Raw genomic sequence first — 19,279 nt, 5'->3', positions numbered from 1 at the left:
CCTGCTTGTCTCCGAATTCTTTTGCGACAAGGCAAGAACCTTAAATTCACTGGGAGCAGTACTGTTCATAAAACGGCTATTATAGCATCTGGTAAATATTTGCTCAGTAAATGTGACTTCCTAACTTGCTACCTGTGCAATCCTACACAGCATTCAATATTTTCTGATGACAATATATCTGAAAACAGTATGCAGGAAATATCCCCATGCCTTTCAGCACAAGAACAGGCACGTGCAAATTCTCCTTTTCCAGTGTTTTTTATTTGCACATTTAATATTCACAAATCATTTTACAGATTTATTCTTTTCACAGGTTCTTTATTTATAGGAAAAATCAGGATTAAAACAGAGCATCGAAGAGGACCAAGAAATTACCAGCAGAGATGGTGCAGAATACAAAGGCTCTAAAAGAGAACAGAGTGAACAAGAGCAGCGTGTAGCCACTTCCTACCAGGCTGGAACACTGACTTCATTAAGGCAAAGCCTTTATTTACTGTGTTATTTCTTTACCCCACCTAGTTTAACCCAAATAGAAAGGCATTCTATTTTCACACTACTGCTCTCTGAGGTCTTAGGAATATAGCTGGTACTACATGTGACCAGTGGCATCCCATGACTATAAACACCTGAATAGACACGTTAAATTTTGATGTGTTAACCATCCCACTGGGAGAATTAAAACGAAAGAGGCAGAAGCTGCTTGATTCTTAAGACTTTGAGAAAAAGGGGAGGGGTGTATGTGTCTGGTGGTGGGAGGAGGGGAAAGAAAAGGGGCTTAAGGAGGAGTGAGGGCAGCAAACCTAACTCTTCCCAATGTATAACCGCTGTGTCTTTCTCAGATGCTAATATAGTATTCTAGTACTCAGAAAAAAACGAGTTATTGACCTCCAGTGAGCTGTACGTTGTAATGGCTAGTAACAGGGAACATACCCTGGGGAGGAGGTGTATTCATTTCATACGTATAACAATGCAATTCAAAACTGTGTCCTACTATGATCTCAGCTAATGTGTTTTCCTATTTTAAATATCAATTCACTGTGTAACCTTGGACAATTTACTTAACCTTTCTGTGCCTCAATTTTCTACCAGTGAAATGAGGATTGTACCACTTTATGTTGAAGATTGGAAGAGATGCATAAAAAGCACTTAAGAATAGTGCCTGGCCAAATCCACAGAGACAGAAAGCAGACTGATGGTTGCCAGGGGCTGGGGAAAAGGGAAAAAGAGGATGACTGCTAATGGCTTTGGGGTTTCTTTGTGAAGTGATGGGAATGTTCTAAAATGAGACAGTGGTGATAGTTGCACAATTATGTGAATATACTGAAAAATCACTGAATTGTATATTATTTTAAAAGGGTGAATTTTATGGTAAAGTATATCCCAATAAAGCTGTTACAAAAAATTCTTAAAAAAATAGAGTAGTGTCTGGCACACAGTAAGTGCCCAATAAATGTTAGCTATTATTTGTAGTAATATTATTGTCACATTATTATTTAGCCATCTTATGACCTAAGTAAATCCCTAGAAATTCTTTATTTTTAATAAAAGCCCATGAATCTAAAAAAGTATTTCTAATTTACATATATGCATTAACATTCACACATTTATTTCTATCCAAATTGTCTCAGAAATGAACAGTTTAATTAAGAAGCACAATTTCAGTATTTTACTCTGGAATAAAACAACTGCATGCAATGGATGTCTGATCATATCATGATAGGCCTTAGATAAATTTCAATGACTTGATGTTATCCAAGAATTGGAAATGATGGGAGATTTTCATTTTCATCTCCAGGAATAAACAGAAAGTTCAAATACAGTAAGTACTTAGATTATATAACGTACACAATTAAACCTTCAAATATAGGCTTGTCAGCCTTCTAATCACATTTTGGGGGACACTTTATAAAAAGACAAATACAGTAAACAGTAAAATGCTTACTAGCCCCATGCCCTGTGACCCCCTCACCTTGCCCAAAAGGAAATCCCCACAATGAAAAGATACAACTCAACTCATGTAATAAACCACTTAAGAGGCAAAAGACTTGACGATTAATGATTGACTTTTAAGACTACACTGCAAAAAAGATGTTCACATCAATTGAGTATTTATAATCTGAACAGCAATTAAATCCAGTCTTCACCTTTCCTATTGCTAAAGAATATGACAACGGAGTCTCAATCTCAGAAGCAGGAGCAGCAAGTGATAAGCCACGATGGCAGTAATGCACATCACATGCTTGAATTTCATCTAAAGCGTGAAACCTTCCAATTCCCGGAACAGGGTTTCCTTTGCTGGAGTCCCCTTCCCTTCTAGTCTTCCTTTCTATAATTAGCCACGTGCCTCTGCAGCAAATCAGGGAAAGCTGTGTTGAGGGTTACAACTTCCAGATACTCAGGTCTTCTGTGACAGAAAGCAATGCACTTTTTTGAATATATTAAGAAAATATTTATTTATACCCTCAAATTGACCACTCATTTTCAGAAAGATAATTAAATCTCCATCTTACCCGCCTTCATTTAAATCAAATAAAACCATTCCCTAAGTCACCCAAAAGCAACAGATTAAAACACAGAACAAGTTGCCTTAACACCCAATATGTATAATACCCCCCTCACACACACACAAACCCCACCAAAGTTGTGGCCTTAGGAATTTCTGACCAAATATTTAGCCTGAGTAAAATTCAGTGAAGATTTAATTCCCTTTTGAGAAGCATGATTATTTCTTTAATTTTACATTATAATCATTGGGATAGATTACAAAACAACTTTGGAAGAGATGTTTTTAGTGGGAAGTTAGAAACTTTCAGACAATGGAAATGGATGATAATTTAGGACCAATTTTAAAATCAGAACCAGTTTCAAAATATTTTATTTATCAAGACTGAAACATTGGCTTTGTCCTAACAGGGTTTATTTTGAAATTTAAAAGGGAAATTGAAACAAATACAAATACATAACCAAAATATCTAGACAATGCTGAGACAGAGGGGACCAATTTTGTAATGCTCTGTAATTGAATATCATTCCAAGTACTCATTTGTCCTAGTATTGTTCATTTGGTTAATCTGGGGATGGAGAAAGTATATTTTAAAAATTATATATCTATGCATAGGTCATCTTTAAATACCAGTGAATAAATATTTAAACTCCATGATAAAGAAAAGATGTGGAATAAGAAGTTCCTATTTTTATAAGTAACTATATTTACAATGAATGTTTTCTGCCTGACTCCTAATCTTTGTCTATTAAGAGTTTTTCACTGTGCAATTTATAGAAGGCAGCAGCTCATATTACCTTAAAAGAACCCTGATTAGCTCAGAATCAGCCTGTCCCAGACACTCTGCTCCCTGAAAAGCCTTCACACTTGTGTGCATAAATAGCTGAGAATACAAGTAGGTGCACATGTGCAAAAAAGTACTTCTCTAAAGGAGAGCTAATTGGCTTTACAAATAAAGTCTAAAACCAAGAAAACAAACTGCTATCCCCAACCCGAAAAACACACCTAATGAAAAAACTGCTAAGTCCACTATGAAAAGGCGGCAGCTGTAAACTCAACTCATCCTACCTCATGCTCTTAAGCATCTAGTTGTTCTGTGAAATCAGCCATTAGAACACTAAATCCCTCCATGTTTACATGGTTAAATGCAGCCTTTGATTTAGCTTTACTTTTTAGTTAGAGGTCAGACTACACAGAATAGCAAGAAATTCCTTACAGCTATGCTGTATCCAAACTGCCTCATTCTACCCTTAAGAGAAGCTGCCCACATGATAATATGCATTAGGGACCTACCAATCTAAATTTCTGAGGTCTTCTACTTGGGTAAGTTCAATCATTGGTCCACTGAGAGCTTCAGTCAAAGGAAAATTACAAGTTGACTGCTAACACCTTAGCTTGCATATGCAGAACTGGGAAGTAAGATTAAAAATTAAGAGTGTCCAGGCATAGAAAGAAACGAAATTGAGTTATTTGTAGTGAGGTGGATGGACCTAGAGTCTGTCATACAGAGTGAAGTAAGTCAGAAAGGGGAAAAACAAATACTGTATGCTAACACATATATATGGAATCCAAGAAAAAAAAAAAAGGTCATGAAGAACCTAGGGGTAAGACGGGAATAAAGACACAGACCTACTAGAGAATGGACCTGAGGATATGGGGAGGGGAAAGGGTAAGCTGTGACAAAGTGAGAGTGGCATGGACATATATACACTACCAAACGTAAAATAGATAGCTAGTGGGAAGCAGCCGCATAGCACATGGAGATCAGCTCGGTGGTTTGTGACCACCTAGAGGGGTGGGATAGGGAGGGTGGGAGGGAGGGAGACAGATGCAAGATGGAAGAGATATGGGAACATATGTATATGTATAACTGATTCACTTTGTCATAAAGCAGAAACTAACACACCATTGTAAAGCAATTATACTCCAATAAAGATGTTAAAAAAATTAAGAGTGTCACTGAGCTGCTATTAAGCATGGCAGAAAGGTGACTATACAGAAAGACTAAAAAAGCCTATGTTTTAGATGTCCTTTGCTTTTTTTTAAGCAAGTACAGAATTTTCTCTAGTCAAAATCTGAATTTTGCTTAGATGTTTTCTCCTCCCACATCTATGTACCCCTTTCCCAACCTCTCTCATTGTCTTTTTAAGCTTAAGAGAAGTAAAATAGACTATCCCTTATTATTTATGAAAAGAGAGGCATATTCTAATAGTCATAAGGCAATATGTTTAAGAGCTGCACCTGAACTGGTATTCTCAAGACTGAAAATATAGTTAAGAACTCTATTCAACTTGCAGGATGTATCCATGTGCTTCCCAAGTCATTGGTTGTCACCCAAATGGACCACAGTGACCCCATCATGCCTTAAGGAGGCATTATACTGTGTGTACTATGCACACATATTTTAAAGAAATAACATTAAGAAGGAAAGGACGGCCTTTCAAACATCAGTTCCTTACATAAACGGTGACGGTGCTTTATGGTTCCCTTTTAATCTCCTCGTATACCCAGTTACCAAATACCTCCAAAATTAGACAAAAGAGGGCCAAAGGCAAAACTCCACGGTGAATTGCATCTTTGAAATGAGCTTTGAATTCCCTGGTTTTTAATTTCCATTTCCTGATTTACTGAGGAGTGAAGGTGAGAATCATCCAACTGATGACAAAGTAAAACAAGAAAACAGGATAAACAGCAAGGGCTTTGCGGTTTGGAGGCTGGCTATCAGCAAGGAAAGCTGTAGAGGCTAAACAAAGCAAAACAAGACAACAAAAAGGAATATTTAATACAATAAGACTGTCACAACTACTAACATTTACTAAACTTGAAGGGGCCTGACATAGTCTGGGACACAGAATTATATACTATAAGTTCAGTTACATTTGTGATCCTCAGAGAAAAAGGCATTTGGCAGCATAGTTTTCTGGACAGCTGAGGGCTACCTGTTTCAAGTATGAAAGCTTGGAAAGGTTTCAACCATTTAAGATGGAAACCTTTCTAAAAGGGGTTTCTTACCCTTTTCTGAGAAGTTACTGAACTGTGCTAAATAGGCTTACAAAACTCCTATGGCAAATGGCTTCACACTGCTGTGTTTTTTGAGTACTTGTTCTTAATAAGTTATCAGCTCTTTTAGATGCCAATCCTCTTGTCCATCCAGGAAACATATACTCATCTTTTTACTCATCAATAATCACCCTTCAAGGAAACCTTTCCTGAACAACCATCTGGTATCCTGCCACCCCAGGTAGAACTGCCCACTTACCTCTTCTGTGTCTCCACTATACACTGCATAGACTTCCATTGCCCACCTGGAAAACTTTTATGCCTAGATTGTGAACTCGGAGGATAGAGACCATGCCTAGCACAATGCCTGACACACAGTCTGTGTTTAATACATATTTGCTGAATTACAGGAACTTCTCTCTCATCTAAGATTCTACTTGCTGAACCACTGTGGGCCTGGACACTTGATAACTAAGTTATTCAGAACTACATGTACGGTAAATTATCAGACTCTAAGTGAGGGAATGAGGGGCTCTTCCATGGGTAGTTAAAGCACCCAAGCTTAATACAATCCTTGGAATATCAATTCTGGCATTCTCAGACCTTACTTTTGGATTACTTCTTGGCTTTTAACCATGTTCCAAAGAGATGTTATTGCACATAAAAATATTAGGCAGTCTGTCTATCCCATTAAAAAGAAGCTAGTGAACACTTCCAGTTTAAGGTGGAATTTTAAGAGAATTTTAGGAAAGTACAAACAATGAGCAAATAGCATTCATTGCCACTGCTACAGGCTCTCACTAATCTTTAGCAGAATTTTCTACTGAAGCAGACAAGTACTATGATACTTACCAACCTATACTGGGAGGTAGTATAGTACATTTCTAAACAGGTATGTGATCTGGTTGGGTTTGAAACTTGATTCCCCTATTCACTAGTTATGTGTCCTAGGGCAAGTTGCTTAACCTCTCTGGGTCTGTTCCTCATCTATAAAGATGGGACCAATAATAACTTTTTTTATTTATTAGGGTTGTTGTGAGGGTTAAATGAGATAATATGTATGAAGTACTTATGACAGTGCCTGGCCTACAGTAAGCAATTGGTAAATGCTGGCTATTATTATGATTAATTTGTCAGGAAAAGGCTCAAGCCATTTCTCAAGTCACCTATGCCTCCTATATGCCAGGACTAAGCTAGGTCTAGTGTAATCTCCTTTTTCAACCCTATCCACTATTTAAGGATTGAAAAGAAAAAAAGACGTGACTCTCCACATCTCGGAAGTCCAGACAGCCAACTCAGATAAGATGAACATTATCCCTACTGAGAGAAGACGGTTCTATGGATGACACTGGCAAGAATCATATCACTCATATGTAACTTATAAGTTACACTCCTCCTCATCTGATCTTCATCTCTAACTCATGTTTCGGTCTGCTCTGTTACTGTAGAGATAAGTACGTTCTTACCTACTATAGACCAGGCAAACATCACGATCACCACAAAAAGCCGGACCATGAAGTTTATTGGTCCTGGCTCGGTCAAAAGTACCAGCCGGCAAACCAGCATTGCCACCGTCAGGGGAAGTATACAGTAACCCAGCACACAGAGGCTCTGAAAAAAAGATCTAAAAAACAACATACATCCATAAAGATCATAAATATAGCTGATCTGTATCATGATACAGTTTATTACACAGATTTCTATGTATCATGGATCATTACCTTCCTTCAGATACATAATACCTATACCCTAATGTTGATTTTATAAGGATAGGCCTCTGTATTAAACATGTGCTTTAGTTTTGCTCTCCCCATACTCTCCTCCTCTCTGCTTAAACTCCTTAAGGGTCAGCCATCTAGTATCTAGATGATCTGCTCTAATTCCTAGAGACCTCCTTCTCCCACTGAACCTCTAAGAATGGTGTTTCTTAATCTTTTGTGGTTTACAGACCTATTTCAGAATTTGTTGAAAACTATGGACCATCTGTTCCCAAAGACAGACATAATCTTCTAACACAAAAAATTCTGCCTATGATTTCAGGGGCTGGAGCGAGAGCACTGAAGCTTACCAAAGGACCCCAGATAATTTAAGGTAATTTAATTCAACTAGGTTATCTCTGTTCAGTGGTTTTAAGAGAACCTTCTTTTTGGCTCTCATTTATTTTGATTTTTCTTTTTGAAAAATATATAACTAGCCAGACTTCCTTAAAAATCTAAGATATGCAACCTGGCAAGGGAAAAGGGATGCATTTTAATAATACTCACATGTTTCCTCCAAGAAGTTTTGAGTTGAGGGTGATGGTAACTGCACCAAACCAGACAATGACAAACACTTCTGCAAACTGGGGCCCTCCATCTTTTTCGCTATCTACAGAGCCTCTCTGAAGCATTCTGTGACAAGGAAATGGCATGAGAATTGCCTAGTCTTTTATTTGGAGCAACAAAGTTACAGCATGGGTTCTCAAACTTTGAATCAGGGAGCTGCCCTAAACCTCACCTGAAGATCTATAATATGTAGGCTGTACAAAAGTAAAATGCCTGAAGTATATCCCTTATTTCAAATTCCAAATGCCTCAGGACTACAAGAGGTGCTCCATTTGACCTCATGGGAATGCTTAAATGGATTACCGAAGACCTTTTTTAGTTAAGCAGAGGGTATAAACTGAAGGGCTAAATATGGCTCACAGACATGAGGTTGTTGGTCTATACAATACTTAAAATGGTCTTAAATTCAAGTTGATGTTATTTTAAAATTGGGAGGTATTTCTGGATTTTCTTGAAAAATCATAAGAGTTTCCAACACTGGACCTGCATTCCTACATGGCAACAATTGGGTGCAGTTGACACAGCAGCAGATTCCTTCACAAGAGCTTCTGGTAACCAATTCGCAATGCATGCATGTACACATTTGAATTTGTAATCCTTGGGTTAAGGTTCTAGTTCTGGCATTTAAAAATGGAAGCAGTCTATAAACCTATTTAGTTGTTGATTTTTTAAAATCAAAACATACAGATTATCACGAAAAGGCTTTACTTTGAAACTGAGTAATTGAACAGTCACTTATATCCTCTCTAAAAATTTTACAGATGTAAACTGCTTTGAATTTTGGACTCAGAACACTTGTACTCTGTGTCATTTTTTTCCAGTAACAGAATAAGTAACATCAAACTCACAACCTCTTATTACAAAGTATAGAGAAGTCACACAGTAAGTCTTGTCCTGCTATGCTATGTGCCAGTACAGGCTTTTGTATTCTATGGTTCTGCATACTCTATTCCAAGTCCTGACAATCCAGTGCAAAGAATGCTGGCCCTCATCACTTGTTGTCTAGAACTCCTATTGCTTCAGCATGGTATGATAGAAAGAACATTAACTGGCCTGGAAGGCAGGAGACTCAGATATTGATCCTAATTCTGTCACTAGATATGGAAACTGGAGCAGATCACTTGATGTTCTGGGACTCCAATTTTCTTCTCTGCAAATAAGTGGTATTAAACTCCATAATCTCTAAGGTTAATCTTTCAAAACTAAGAAAGTATATGCTCAGAGCTTCTAATATAAACCCTTTCATCAAGGCACTGGATTGTTTCCCTTGATATGGTTATTAAAGGCATAAGATAGAGCACTCCACGTTTTTACCTAGATTACCATGTGCTTGACTTACATTTAAAAATGGGTAAAGAAGCCAGTAAGAAACTTGAATTTAAAATCATAAAAGGTTCGGCCTGGAAAGGACCCTCAACCATCTCCTTTTATAGATATGGAAAAGGAGACCCAGAGAGGTTACGTGGGAAGAGATGTGTAATAATTGCAGAGGTAGAGAATGGGCAGTCAAGGAAACCTGAGGTTGAATTCCAGGTCTACCACTGAATATTTGACCTTGGTTCAGTCCTCAATCTCTTTGAACCTGAGCTTGTTCGTCAAAAGAGGAAAAATATTCACTTCTTGTCATGAGGATAAGAGAAGGTATTTAAAAGTTTTCTGTAAGCTAAGAAAAATCATTATACAAATTTTGGTTATTAGTGGCCGAAAGTCACTCTGCTGATAGCAAAGTTAGGATGAGAACTCGGAACTGAATCCTAGTGCAGTATTTTTTCCACTCTACCAGTGGTTATATTCCCCTCTCCAGCGGAACTTTGCTTTCCTTCTTCTGTCCTTTCCCTTTACATACAATGCATACGGAAAACATAACACTTTGAAACATGATCTTGCTTTGAACTCTACCACTTCTACTCTAATTTATTCTCACTTATACTTTTAGTAAATTTTTAAAGAATTATGTTTGCAAATAAACAGTGCTTAAACCTACAGATACTTAATTCACTTAGCTTAATGAGGTACATGAGTGTGAATAAATGTTGAACAGAAATGGCTAAAACAGGATAAGAAGTCATTGGTAAATGAAGGTGGGCATAATTTTCACATCTTTAAATTCCATCACTCTTTGAATTGATCTAGAAAACTACTTGACTTTTTAGATTTAAATACATAAGGAGTACAATATGTCATAGAAGTCCTAAATGAAATATTCAGTCAAAATCCCCTTCAATTTTGAAACTCCATGAAAAAAATCTAATCTATCTCAAATGACAAAGAAAGGAAATATAAGTACTTACAATGCAAGCGTCACACAAAGGATCAAAGGGCCCCATAAATCCCCTACAAGAAAAGACAGAAGACTGTTAAGACACAACCATGTAGTGTTTTCTGTCTTTATTCCAATATGTACATCTCCCACTCTTGGAATTCAGACATCAAGGCTCTCCCTGTCTGCCCAAGCCTTCCGACCTCTGCTATCCCTCTGCTGACCCTCCCTGCTCCCTAATTCTGAATGCCCTTCTTCATATATCCTTTAAGTTTTGTTCACTTCACATCCCACAAATCACCCCTCTCCCCACCTACTAAGCCACATTCCAGCATGCTACAGTTAAAGACCAACGAGCAAGGAGTCAAAAGACATAAGTGCCCTACCCTGCACCACCAAAAAGAAGACTAAAGCCAAGTCACTTTACCTATCTGAGACTACATTAGACAAGGCAAGTATAATCAGGTTCACCTCACAAATATGAAAAACAAAGCTGGGAAGAAGTGACATGCCCAAGTTTCCGTAAACAGTTAAGTGTGGGGGTGGGACCAGAACCTAGAACCAAAACCAGAATCTTCTGATTCCTACTACAAAGTCCTTTCCACTCTGCAATACTGTTTCCCTTTCATAATTACTACATTGAACTAGCATAGAATTGCTGTTCTTATAGGTGAAAAACAGCCCAACGCTGGTAATTTCATAGGGTTAAATGTTAACAAACAACATGAAAACTTTTTGAAAACTATAAAGGCTCTGTCAACATTAGGTCTAATCACTGTGGTTCTCAATCAATAGCTATTGGGTGATTAATAAACCAACAGTTCAGTAACATACAGCTTAAAGCACAATTATCTTCCTCAAGTAATATGAAAAAAGGTACATATACCACTTCTAACTTTAACCTCACTTGTACATAACTTTATGTGAAAGAAGTGTGCATATGTACATACTTACGTCTTTTTTTTAAATAAGTAATTTTGACACCACTGTGGAAAGTTTGTTAAAGATGTAAAAAAAGAAAAACCATAATCCTAACACTCTAATAAACTATTGTTAATTAAATAAGCAATAAATTGTTAAAATTTATCAACTGAAAAGCTGAATTCAAGTACAACTGACATTAATACGCTGTTTTTTTAATGCAGTGAAGACTTTTTAATTTGTAAAAGATTCATAACAGTATTTTAAAACTATTCTTATTCTTGTGAAATACATAAAACACAAAATTTACCATTTTAGTCACTTTTAACTGTACAGGCACGGAGTATATTCACTGTTGTGCAAGCAACACACCATCCATCTCCAGAACTTTTTCATCTCCCAAACTGAAACTCCAACCCATTAAACAGTAACTCCTCAATACCCCCTCAGTCCCTGACAACCATCATTTAACTTTTTTTCTCTATAAATCTGACTGCTCTAGGTACCTAACATAAGTGGAATCATGTATGTCCTTTTGTGTATGGCTTATTTTACTTAGCATAATGTCTTCAAGGTTCATCCAAGTTGTAGCATGTATCAGGAATTTCACTCCTTTTTAAGGATAATAACCCATTCATATATGGCATACACCATGGTGTATATAACACACTTTGTTTACCCATCCATCCACTGATAGACGTAAGAGTTGTTTTCACCTGCTGCTATGAACACAGGTGCAAATAACTGTTTGAGTCCGTGCTTTCAATTCTTTTGGGTATATACCCAGAAGGAGACGTGCTGAATGAATCATGTGGTAGTTCTATACTATAAATTTTATATACTATAAAATTATGTGGTAATTTTTTGAGGAACCACCATGTTGTTTTACACAGTGGCTGTACCATTTTACATTCCCACCAGCAATGCACAAGGGTTCCAATTTCTCCACATCCTCAACAACACTTGTTATTTTCTGTTTCTTTGACAATAACCAACCTAATGGATCTGAATTGGTATCTAATTGGATAAGACAGCTTTTCTGAGGAAGAAACTTCAACCTCAGAAAAGTTAACTGTCTTATCCAAGATCACACACTATTCAAACACTGATTTGCCCATGCTCTTTCCACTACATACGAGCTGTAGCAAATCATGTGTCAGCTTCAACCCACAATGTACTATGTTGAAAAAGATTCTGACGCTGCATCCAATTGCCACACAGTGATGGCACATTTGCCACATATTTGACATCCTTATATTACAGCTGAAATGCTGCCAAAATAGAAGGTACACTCATGTACAACATCATTGTTACTACTCTCAAACAATAGATTCAATTTTTTTCTGACAAAGGGTACTAAGAAAAACCAAGAATGCTTGAAAAGAAAAGGTCTAACAATTTTAAGAATAAATTCTAAATAACAGCAAAATTTTCTGCAAACACTGTTTTGGAACTCCTAAAGAAAGCAGTCAACAGACTAAATGATCATTCTGAAAATAGAAATGTCAATAAAGTACTATTAATTTGTTAAACCTTTAATGGGTATTAGCTATTATTCTAATTTAACATTTACACATTTTGCCTTTCCCTTGGAAATCATTAGCTCTTTGGTTGAACAAAGTCCCTATGTCTTTGCCACTTCCAGAAATATTCTTTGCAGTGTCTATTATAGCAGGTGAAAATATACAGTCTATATTTATTGATGAGGACAATATATTCAGCAAAATCTTCCAATCTCTGAAATTCCATCCTAAATTTTTAACTTTTTTCAAAAACTTCATTTATGTATTTTTTCATCCTGCAAAATGACATCAGTTTTATTACCACAGAGCCTTTGCCTTATAAAATACTTATGATAATGTATGATGAGAAACAGCAAAGCCTCAAAATCCTTATATACTTACAATCTCTCAAAAGAGTATTGCTTTTCCTTGGGTACAAAACATGCATGAATTTTTTCCCAACAGCTTTTAGATCACGCATCTGAAAGATATAAACAACTTGTACTGTGATGACCAAGGTTGCCAAGAAGCCCCCTCACTTAATTTGCTAAAATTTCTTTTATTTCAATCTCCTGGGAGCCCTTCATTGAATTTTAGAGCTATAACTCCAGTTTAATTCCTTCACTATACAAACAAACCAGAGAGGTGGGGTTTTTCTATTAACTCCTTTTTCTATTAACTTTTCCTATTAACTCCTTAAGCCAACATCTAACTCTTTACCACATTCATCAGTTCTGTTTTGAGTTTTTAAACTCCACAGAAGAGAAACATAGCCCTCCTAATATGTTACTTAAAGAAACGAAAATAATAGCACTAGTAAAATCTGCTCTGCAAAACACAGCACCTAACTTTCAGTTCATACATGATGAGGTCACAAGGGGCAATCAGCCTGCTCCCAAGCTAACACATTCTTCACAATGTGTAAAGTCAATTAATTTTCAACATTCCCATACATTCTGGCAAATGAATCCTAGAAGCCAGATTTTAAAAAATCAAGACATTTAAAGAAGGGTGCAGTCATATAAACATAACCTCTCAAATTATAGTTGAGGTAACTCTGTCCTAATTTAGAAATTTCTTCATGTCATTAATAGTTCTTTGTAAACATGACTTTTAATGGTTGTTTACCATTCTACCACATAGATGTAACATAATTTACTTAACCGATTACTCTTCTTTGCAACTTTCTCCCATTATAAATATTGCTGTAACAAACATCTTTGTATAAACATTTTTCTGTATTTTTTAAAATACTTTTGTATTAAAAATTTTTTTTCCTTATACTATACCTAGAGAAGTGGGAATTATCACCTCAAAAAGATTGGACATTTTAAGTTCCTTAATATCCATTACAGCCAAACTGCTTTCCAAAAAGGCTGTACCAAATTATTCTCTAGGGGAGAACCTTAAATTTCAATAAATAAAATACACTGAAAACCAGTGAACCAATCAAAAATATTACAAAGTGCTATTAGCTATTTAGCCCCATGACACTGAACAGAAGTTCTCTCAACTTGTCTAACTTACAATGGTATTCTGAACAGATTCATTCAGTGTGGAGCTGTCAAATTCCCGAATGCGAGATCTCATGGGAATGGTGATTTCTCCTTCCACAGGGATGTCTTGTGAGATAGATATATCTGAAAGGCCTGCAAACTGAGAAGAATTAGGGACAAAAATTTAAAGCCTGTAATAAACTGTAGGATTCCCCCAAAGACATCATCATTTCCCAGAGAGCAGGACCATGTCTTTTTGTAGGGTTTTATACAGTTTTTAAAATAAGGTGTTAGCTCACCAGACATCGAAAAATGCAGTTAGCTAAAATTCTCAAACGCTTATTTCTTTTAACTTAAAGAAGGAGATGGCAAACAATGGAAAAAATTATAAAGTAAATGGCATAGACTTTCTTGCCCTCAAATATCTGGTTTCTTTCAAGCATGAAATCTTTTTTTTATATCTTTATCAGAGTATAATTGCTTTACAATGTTGTGTTAGTTTCTGCTGTACAACGAAGTGAATCAGCTATATGTATACATATATCCTCATATCCCCTCCCTCTTAAGCCTCTCTCCCACCCTCCTATCCCACCCCTCTAGGTCATCACAAAGCATCAAGCTGATCTCCCTGTGCTATACAGCAGCTTCCCACTAGCTATCTATTTTACATTTGGTAGTGTATATACATCGATGCTACTCTTTCACTTTGTCCCAGCTTCCCCATCCCCCACACCCGTGTCCTCAAGTCCGTTCTCTGTCTGCGTCTTTATTCCCACCCTGCCACTAGGTTCATCAGTACCGTTTTTTTAGATTCCATATATGTGTTAGCATACGGTATTTGCTTTTCTCTTTCTTACTTCACTCTGTATGACAGGCTCTAGGTCCATCCACCTCATTACAAATAACTCAATTTCACTCCTTTTTATGGCTGAGTAACATTCCATTGTATATATGTGCCACATCTTCTTTATCCATTCATCTGTCGAAGGACATTTAGGTTCCTTCCATGTCCTGGCTATTGTAAATAGTGCTGCAATGAATATTGGGGTGCATGTCTCTTTTTGAATTATAGTTTTCTCAGGGTATATGCCCAGTAGTGGGATTGCTGGGTCATATGGTAGTTCTATTTGTAGTTTTTTAAGGAACCTCTATACTGTTTTCCACAGTGGCTGTATCAATTTTCATTCCCACCAACAGTGCAGGAGGGTTCCCTTTTCTGCACACCCTCTCCAGCATTTATTGTTTCTAGATTTGTTGATGATGGCAATTCTGACCAGTATGAGATGATACCTCATTGTGGTTTTCATTTGCATTTCTCTAATGATTAGTGATGTTGAGCATCTTTTCATGTGTTTGTTGGCAATCTATATGTCTTCTTTGAAAAAATGTCTATTTAGGTCTTCTGCCCATTTTTGGATTGGGTTATTTGTTTTTTTTGATATTGAGCTGCATGAGCTGTCAAGCATGAAATCTTAACAGGATAGAAACTAGTAAGATTGCAGAACTTTTAGTGACATTTCAGTGATCACATCTTAGCACAGCCACAATTCTGTTGCACTTCTGCTCCTTAGTGGGCTCCAGTGGCCTCTGCTGGCTAAAACAGAGCATTATGCTGGCTAAAACTGGAGCATTATGTGAAATCTAAAGGGAAACTGGGAAGAACATGGAAATAGCAAAACACATCATTATTTATACTCTTTTTACCAGATTACTGGCAACCACAGATCAAATAACATTTCCAAAGTGAACTGCAAGATTGCAAACTTTTAAACTCTTACGTTCATATGCCAAATTTGATTACTGTGACTGAAACTCTAGAATCTTCAAGTTCCTAAGAAAACAGAAGCAATCCCTTCTCATATGGTTTTTGGCCCAATGTTTAGTGGGCAATAGTTACAGGTAAATGAAATACAAGACAGTATACTAAAATTTTAGGAAGAATAAGGTTGTTCAAAGAACTTATGAAAAGCAGCTTCTCAATCACACTCTTAATAAGGAAATGCAAATTAAAGCTACTTGAAAATTCTTCACCTGTTAGACCGGCAAAAATCCAAGTTTGACCACACATTCTGCAAGTGAAGCTGAGGGGTAAAAGCACTCACACACTGCTGCTGGGGAGGTAAAATGGTACTAGGCCCTATTGAAGATTAATCTGGCAATATCCAGTAAATTTACATATGGATTGCTCACCACTTTTAGGAGTCTAAAGTGGTAAAAATACAAAAAGTCATATATATATATATATATATATATACACACACACACAAACACACACACAAGGCTCTTCATTACAACACTACCTGTAAAAGCGAAAAACCTGAGAATAGCCCAAATGCCCATCAACAGAGAACCAGTTGAATAAAGCATGGTATGTCCACATAATGGAGTGCTATGCAGCTGTAAGAAGGAATGGGTATATCTCTAAAGAACTATTATGGAGTGTTAAATTAAAAAATAATGTGGAGGAAAGTCTGTATACATGCTACCATTTATCTGAGAAAAGAGGGGGTACAAATATATATATACATATCTGAATATCTTTTAAATATAAGAAATAAGTCATGTAATGTGACCTGTCACATGTAATGTAAGAAATGTCATAGATTTTTTTTAAAAGAGGCTTCCTAATTAGGAAAGGAGGGAATAAGGTGGAGGAAACAAGTAGAGAAGTTAGTCTTCTTGGAACACACATTGTTCTGTATATATAACTTGAAATCATATAAATAACTTCACAGAATTATGAGACAAAATTAAAATTTAAAAGCAGTCCCAAAAACTGAAAGAAAAATGAAACAAATGAACCTACTGAATTAAATACACAACCACACAGAGAGCAACTATTTCAAGTGACTTTACAACACTGTAATTTGACTTCCAATTAGGATGTAGAAAGCTGGAATGAGCATCCCATCCACTAGAACAATGAGGAAAAGCTAGACTAACTACAAAATCATAACTTTCCTTGAACCCATCAGAGAGCTGAGGTTGTAGGGCAACCAAGCAGCATGAATGAAATCTAAGGAAAGACAGGCACTTACTTCCAAGAAGAGATGGGACATGAGCACTGGCTCATCTGTAGCAAAGCACGAGAAGACAACAACACGGGGCATCACACAGATGATTAAGAATTCAGCTAAAATTTAAAAATGAATTGCTAAAGACCAAGTGTTGACTAGTGTGAGAGTACAGTGTCCCTGGAAACATTAGACACAGGAGGCATTCACACCCACTTGCAGGCTCTTCTCCACAGACTTCCATTGGTCCAGGTGTAAGGGGAGTAGCTGCCTCTTCTGAGAAAAGCACAGAGACCGGCTCAGACCCTTCTCCCCTACAGAAAAAGAGACTTAAAGCTGCTGGGGGAAGATCAGCAAACTCTGTTGTCTCCAGAGCACAGGTGAAAACCCACTGTGGCTGGGGAAAGGGAAAAGACAAACCTCACTACTCCTGGAGGAGGGGTGGGAAATCATCCTGAGGCCAGACTATTAGAGTCTCCCTTCAGCTGGGGGAGAGACAGGATCACTGAGAAAGTCTCACCCAGGAAGACTCAGGGACATATGACCTACCTAAGGCAGAGGCTGGACCAAAACAACAAAGAATCTCCACCTCCCAGGTACCCACCACAAGGCTAGCAAGTATGCAACAACAAGCAATAGCAGTCTAGTGCTAAGGGAGGGGCTAGAGCTTGGAGAGAAACCAACTATCTTATGCAGGGGCAAAGGGAATACAGAAAACTAAGCATGGAGGAGGAACATTAAGAAAAACACTGGGAAAACCTAGTGCCCACCCTAAGCACAAGGTAATAGGGGAGGAATTTGAAGCTGATGATGCATTGAAGGTTCCCATATCAAGTACAAAACCCAAATACAGTTCAACTCCTTACTATATTAACTTAACCCCCATAGTAACAACTTAGCAGAAAAGATGTGCCATTTCCAGGCAGTCTCTACTGTTATACACGATGGCCAGTGATCAATAAAAAAATTACCCCTTCCCCATACACACACACACACACACACACACACACACACACACAGGGAAACAACCTTCTGTTACAAGACAAAGCAATTAAACCAGACTCTGAGGTGACCCAGATGTTAGAATTTCAGAAGAAAAATTTACCATGAATACAATTAAAATGTTAAAAAAGGCTCTAGTAGAAAAGATACATGCATGAATGATGATGAATTTCTGCCAAGAGATGGAAACTGTAAGAGTCAAATGGCAATGCTAGAAGTAAGTGAATACAGTAACAGATGAAGAATGCCTTTGACAGCCTTACCAGCAGACTCAACAGAGCCAAATAAAGAAATCGGTGATAGGTCAGTGAAAATTATCTAAACAAAAACAAAACAAGAAGAGTTAGAAAATTTAAAATTACACACATCAAATCATTGTATTGGGGCTTCCCTGGTGGCACAGTGGTTGAGAGTCCCCCTGCCGATGCAGGGGACACGGGTTCGTGCGCCAGTCCAGGAAGATCCCACATGCCGCGGAGTGGCTAGGCCCGTGAGCCATGGCCACTAAGCCTGTGCGTCCAGAGCCTGTGCTCCACAGCGGGAGAGGCCACAACAGTGAGAGGCCCGTGTACCGCCAAAAAAAAAAAAAAAAAAAATCATTGTACACCTTAAACTTGTACAATGTTATATGCCAATAATATCTCAATAAAACTAGAAAATAACAAAAAAGAACACCCCAAAACAGAACAGAGCATACAAGAACTGTGGGTCGATATTAAACAGTCTAATTTGTATATTACTGAAATCCCACAAGAGGAGAAAGATAATGGATCTGAAAAAAATATTTGAAAAGGTAACAACTGAATTGTTTTCCAAAAATAATGAAGACATCAAATGACAGATACAAGCCCAGAAAACCCCAATCAAGATAAATACCTCGGGCTTCCCTGGTGGCGCAGTGGTTGAGAATCTGCCTGCCAATGCAGGGGACACGGGTTCGAGCCCTGGTCTGGGAAGATCCCACATGCCGCGGAGCAACTAGGCCCGTGAGCCACAACTACTGAGCCTGCGCATCTGGAGCCTGTGCCCCGCAACAAGAGAGGCTGCGACAGTGAGAGGCCCGTGCACTGCGATGAAGAGTGGCCCCCGCTCACCACAACTAGAGAAAGCCCTCGCACAGAAACGAAGACCCAACACAGCCAAATAAATAAATAAATAAATTTTTAAAAAATAAATAAAAATTATATTAAAAAAGATAAATACCTAAAGACAAAAGCAAAAATCCACAAACCTAAACACATTCACACTACTGAAAAC

At 37.5% G+C, this 19,279-nt stretch overlaps 1 protein-coding gene across 3 annotated transcripts in view; it reads right to left on the bottom strand.

Annotated features, from left to right (window-relative positions):
- Positions 1-252: 252 nt before the first annotated feature.
- The window catches only part of YIPF6 (Yip1 domain family member 6), a 34,572-nt gene continuing 15,545 nt past the window's right edge, over positions 253-19,279 (bottom strand). The window contains exons 2-8 of one of the 3 annotated variants that reach the window (XR_014298488.1): positions 14,038-14,166; positions 12,913-12,991; positions 10,119-10,161; positions 7,768-7,893; positions 6,970-7,127; positions 3,797-5,246; positions 2,319-2,404 (exon numbers count right to left, since the gene is read on the bottom strand). Coding sequence is in view for 2 of the 3 variants with exons in the window: in XM_082680873.1 (XP_082536999.1) it covers positions 5,128-5,246; positions 6,970-7,127; positions 7,768-7,893; positions 10,119-10,161; positions 12,913-12,991; positions 14,038-14,166 (654 nt within the window). In the remaining variant the exon portion in view is untranslated. Of the gene's footprint in view, positions 5,247-6,969; positions 7,128-7,767; positions 7,894-10,118; positions 10,162-12,912; positions 12,992-14,037; positions 14,167-19,279 lie in introns of all 3 variants that reach the window. The other 2 variants (XM_082680873.1, XM_082680874.1) reach the window with 2 other exon arrangements.

The sequence above is a fragment of the Grampus griseus genome (assembly GCF_964374135.1).
Source record: "Grampus griseus genome assembly, chromosome: X".
NCBI lineage: Eukaryota > Metazoa > Chordata > Mammalia > Artiodactyla > Delphinidae > Grampus > Grampus griseus.
The sequence above is the reverse complement of the archived record's forward strand: the minus strand, read 5'-3'. Positions and strand labels throughout refer to the sequence as shown.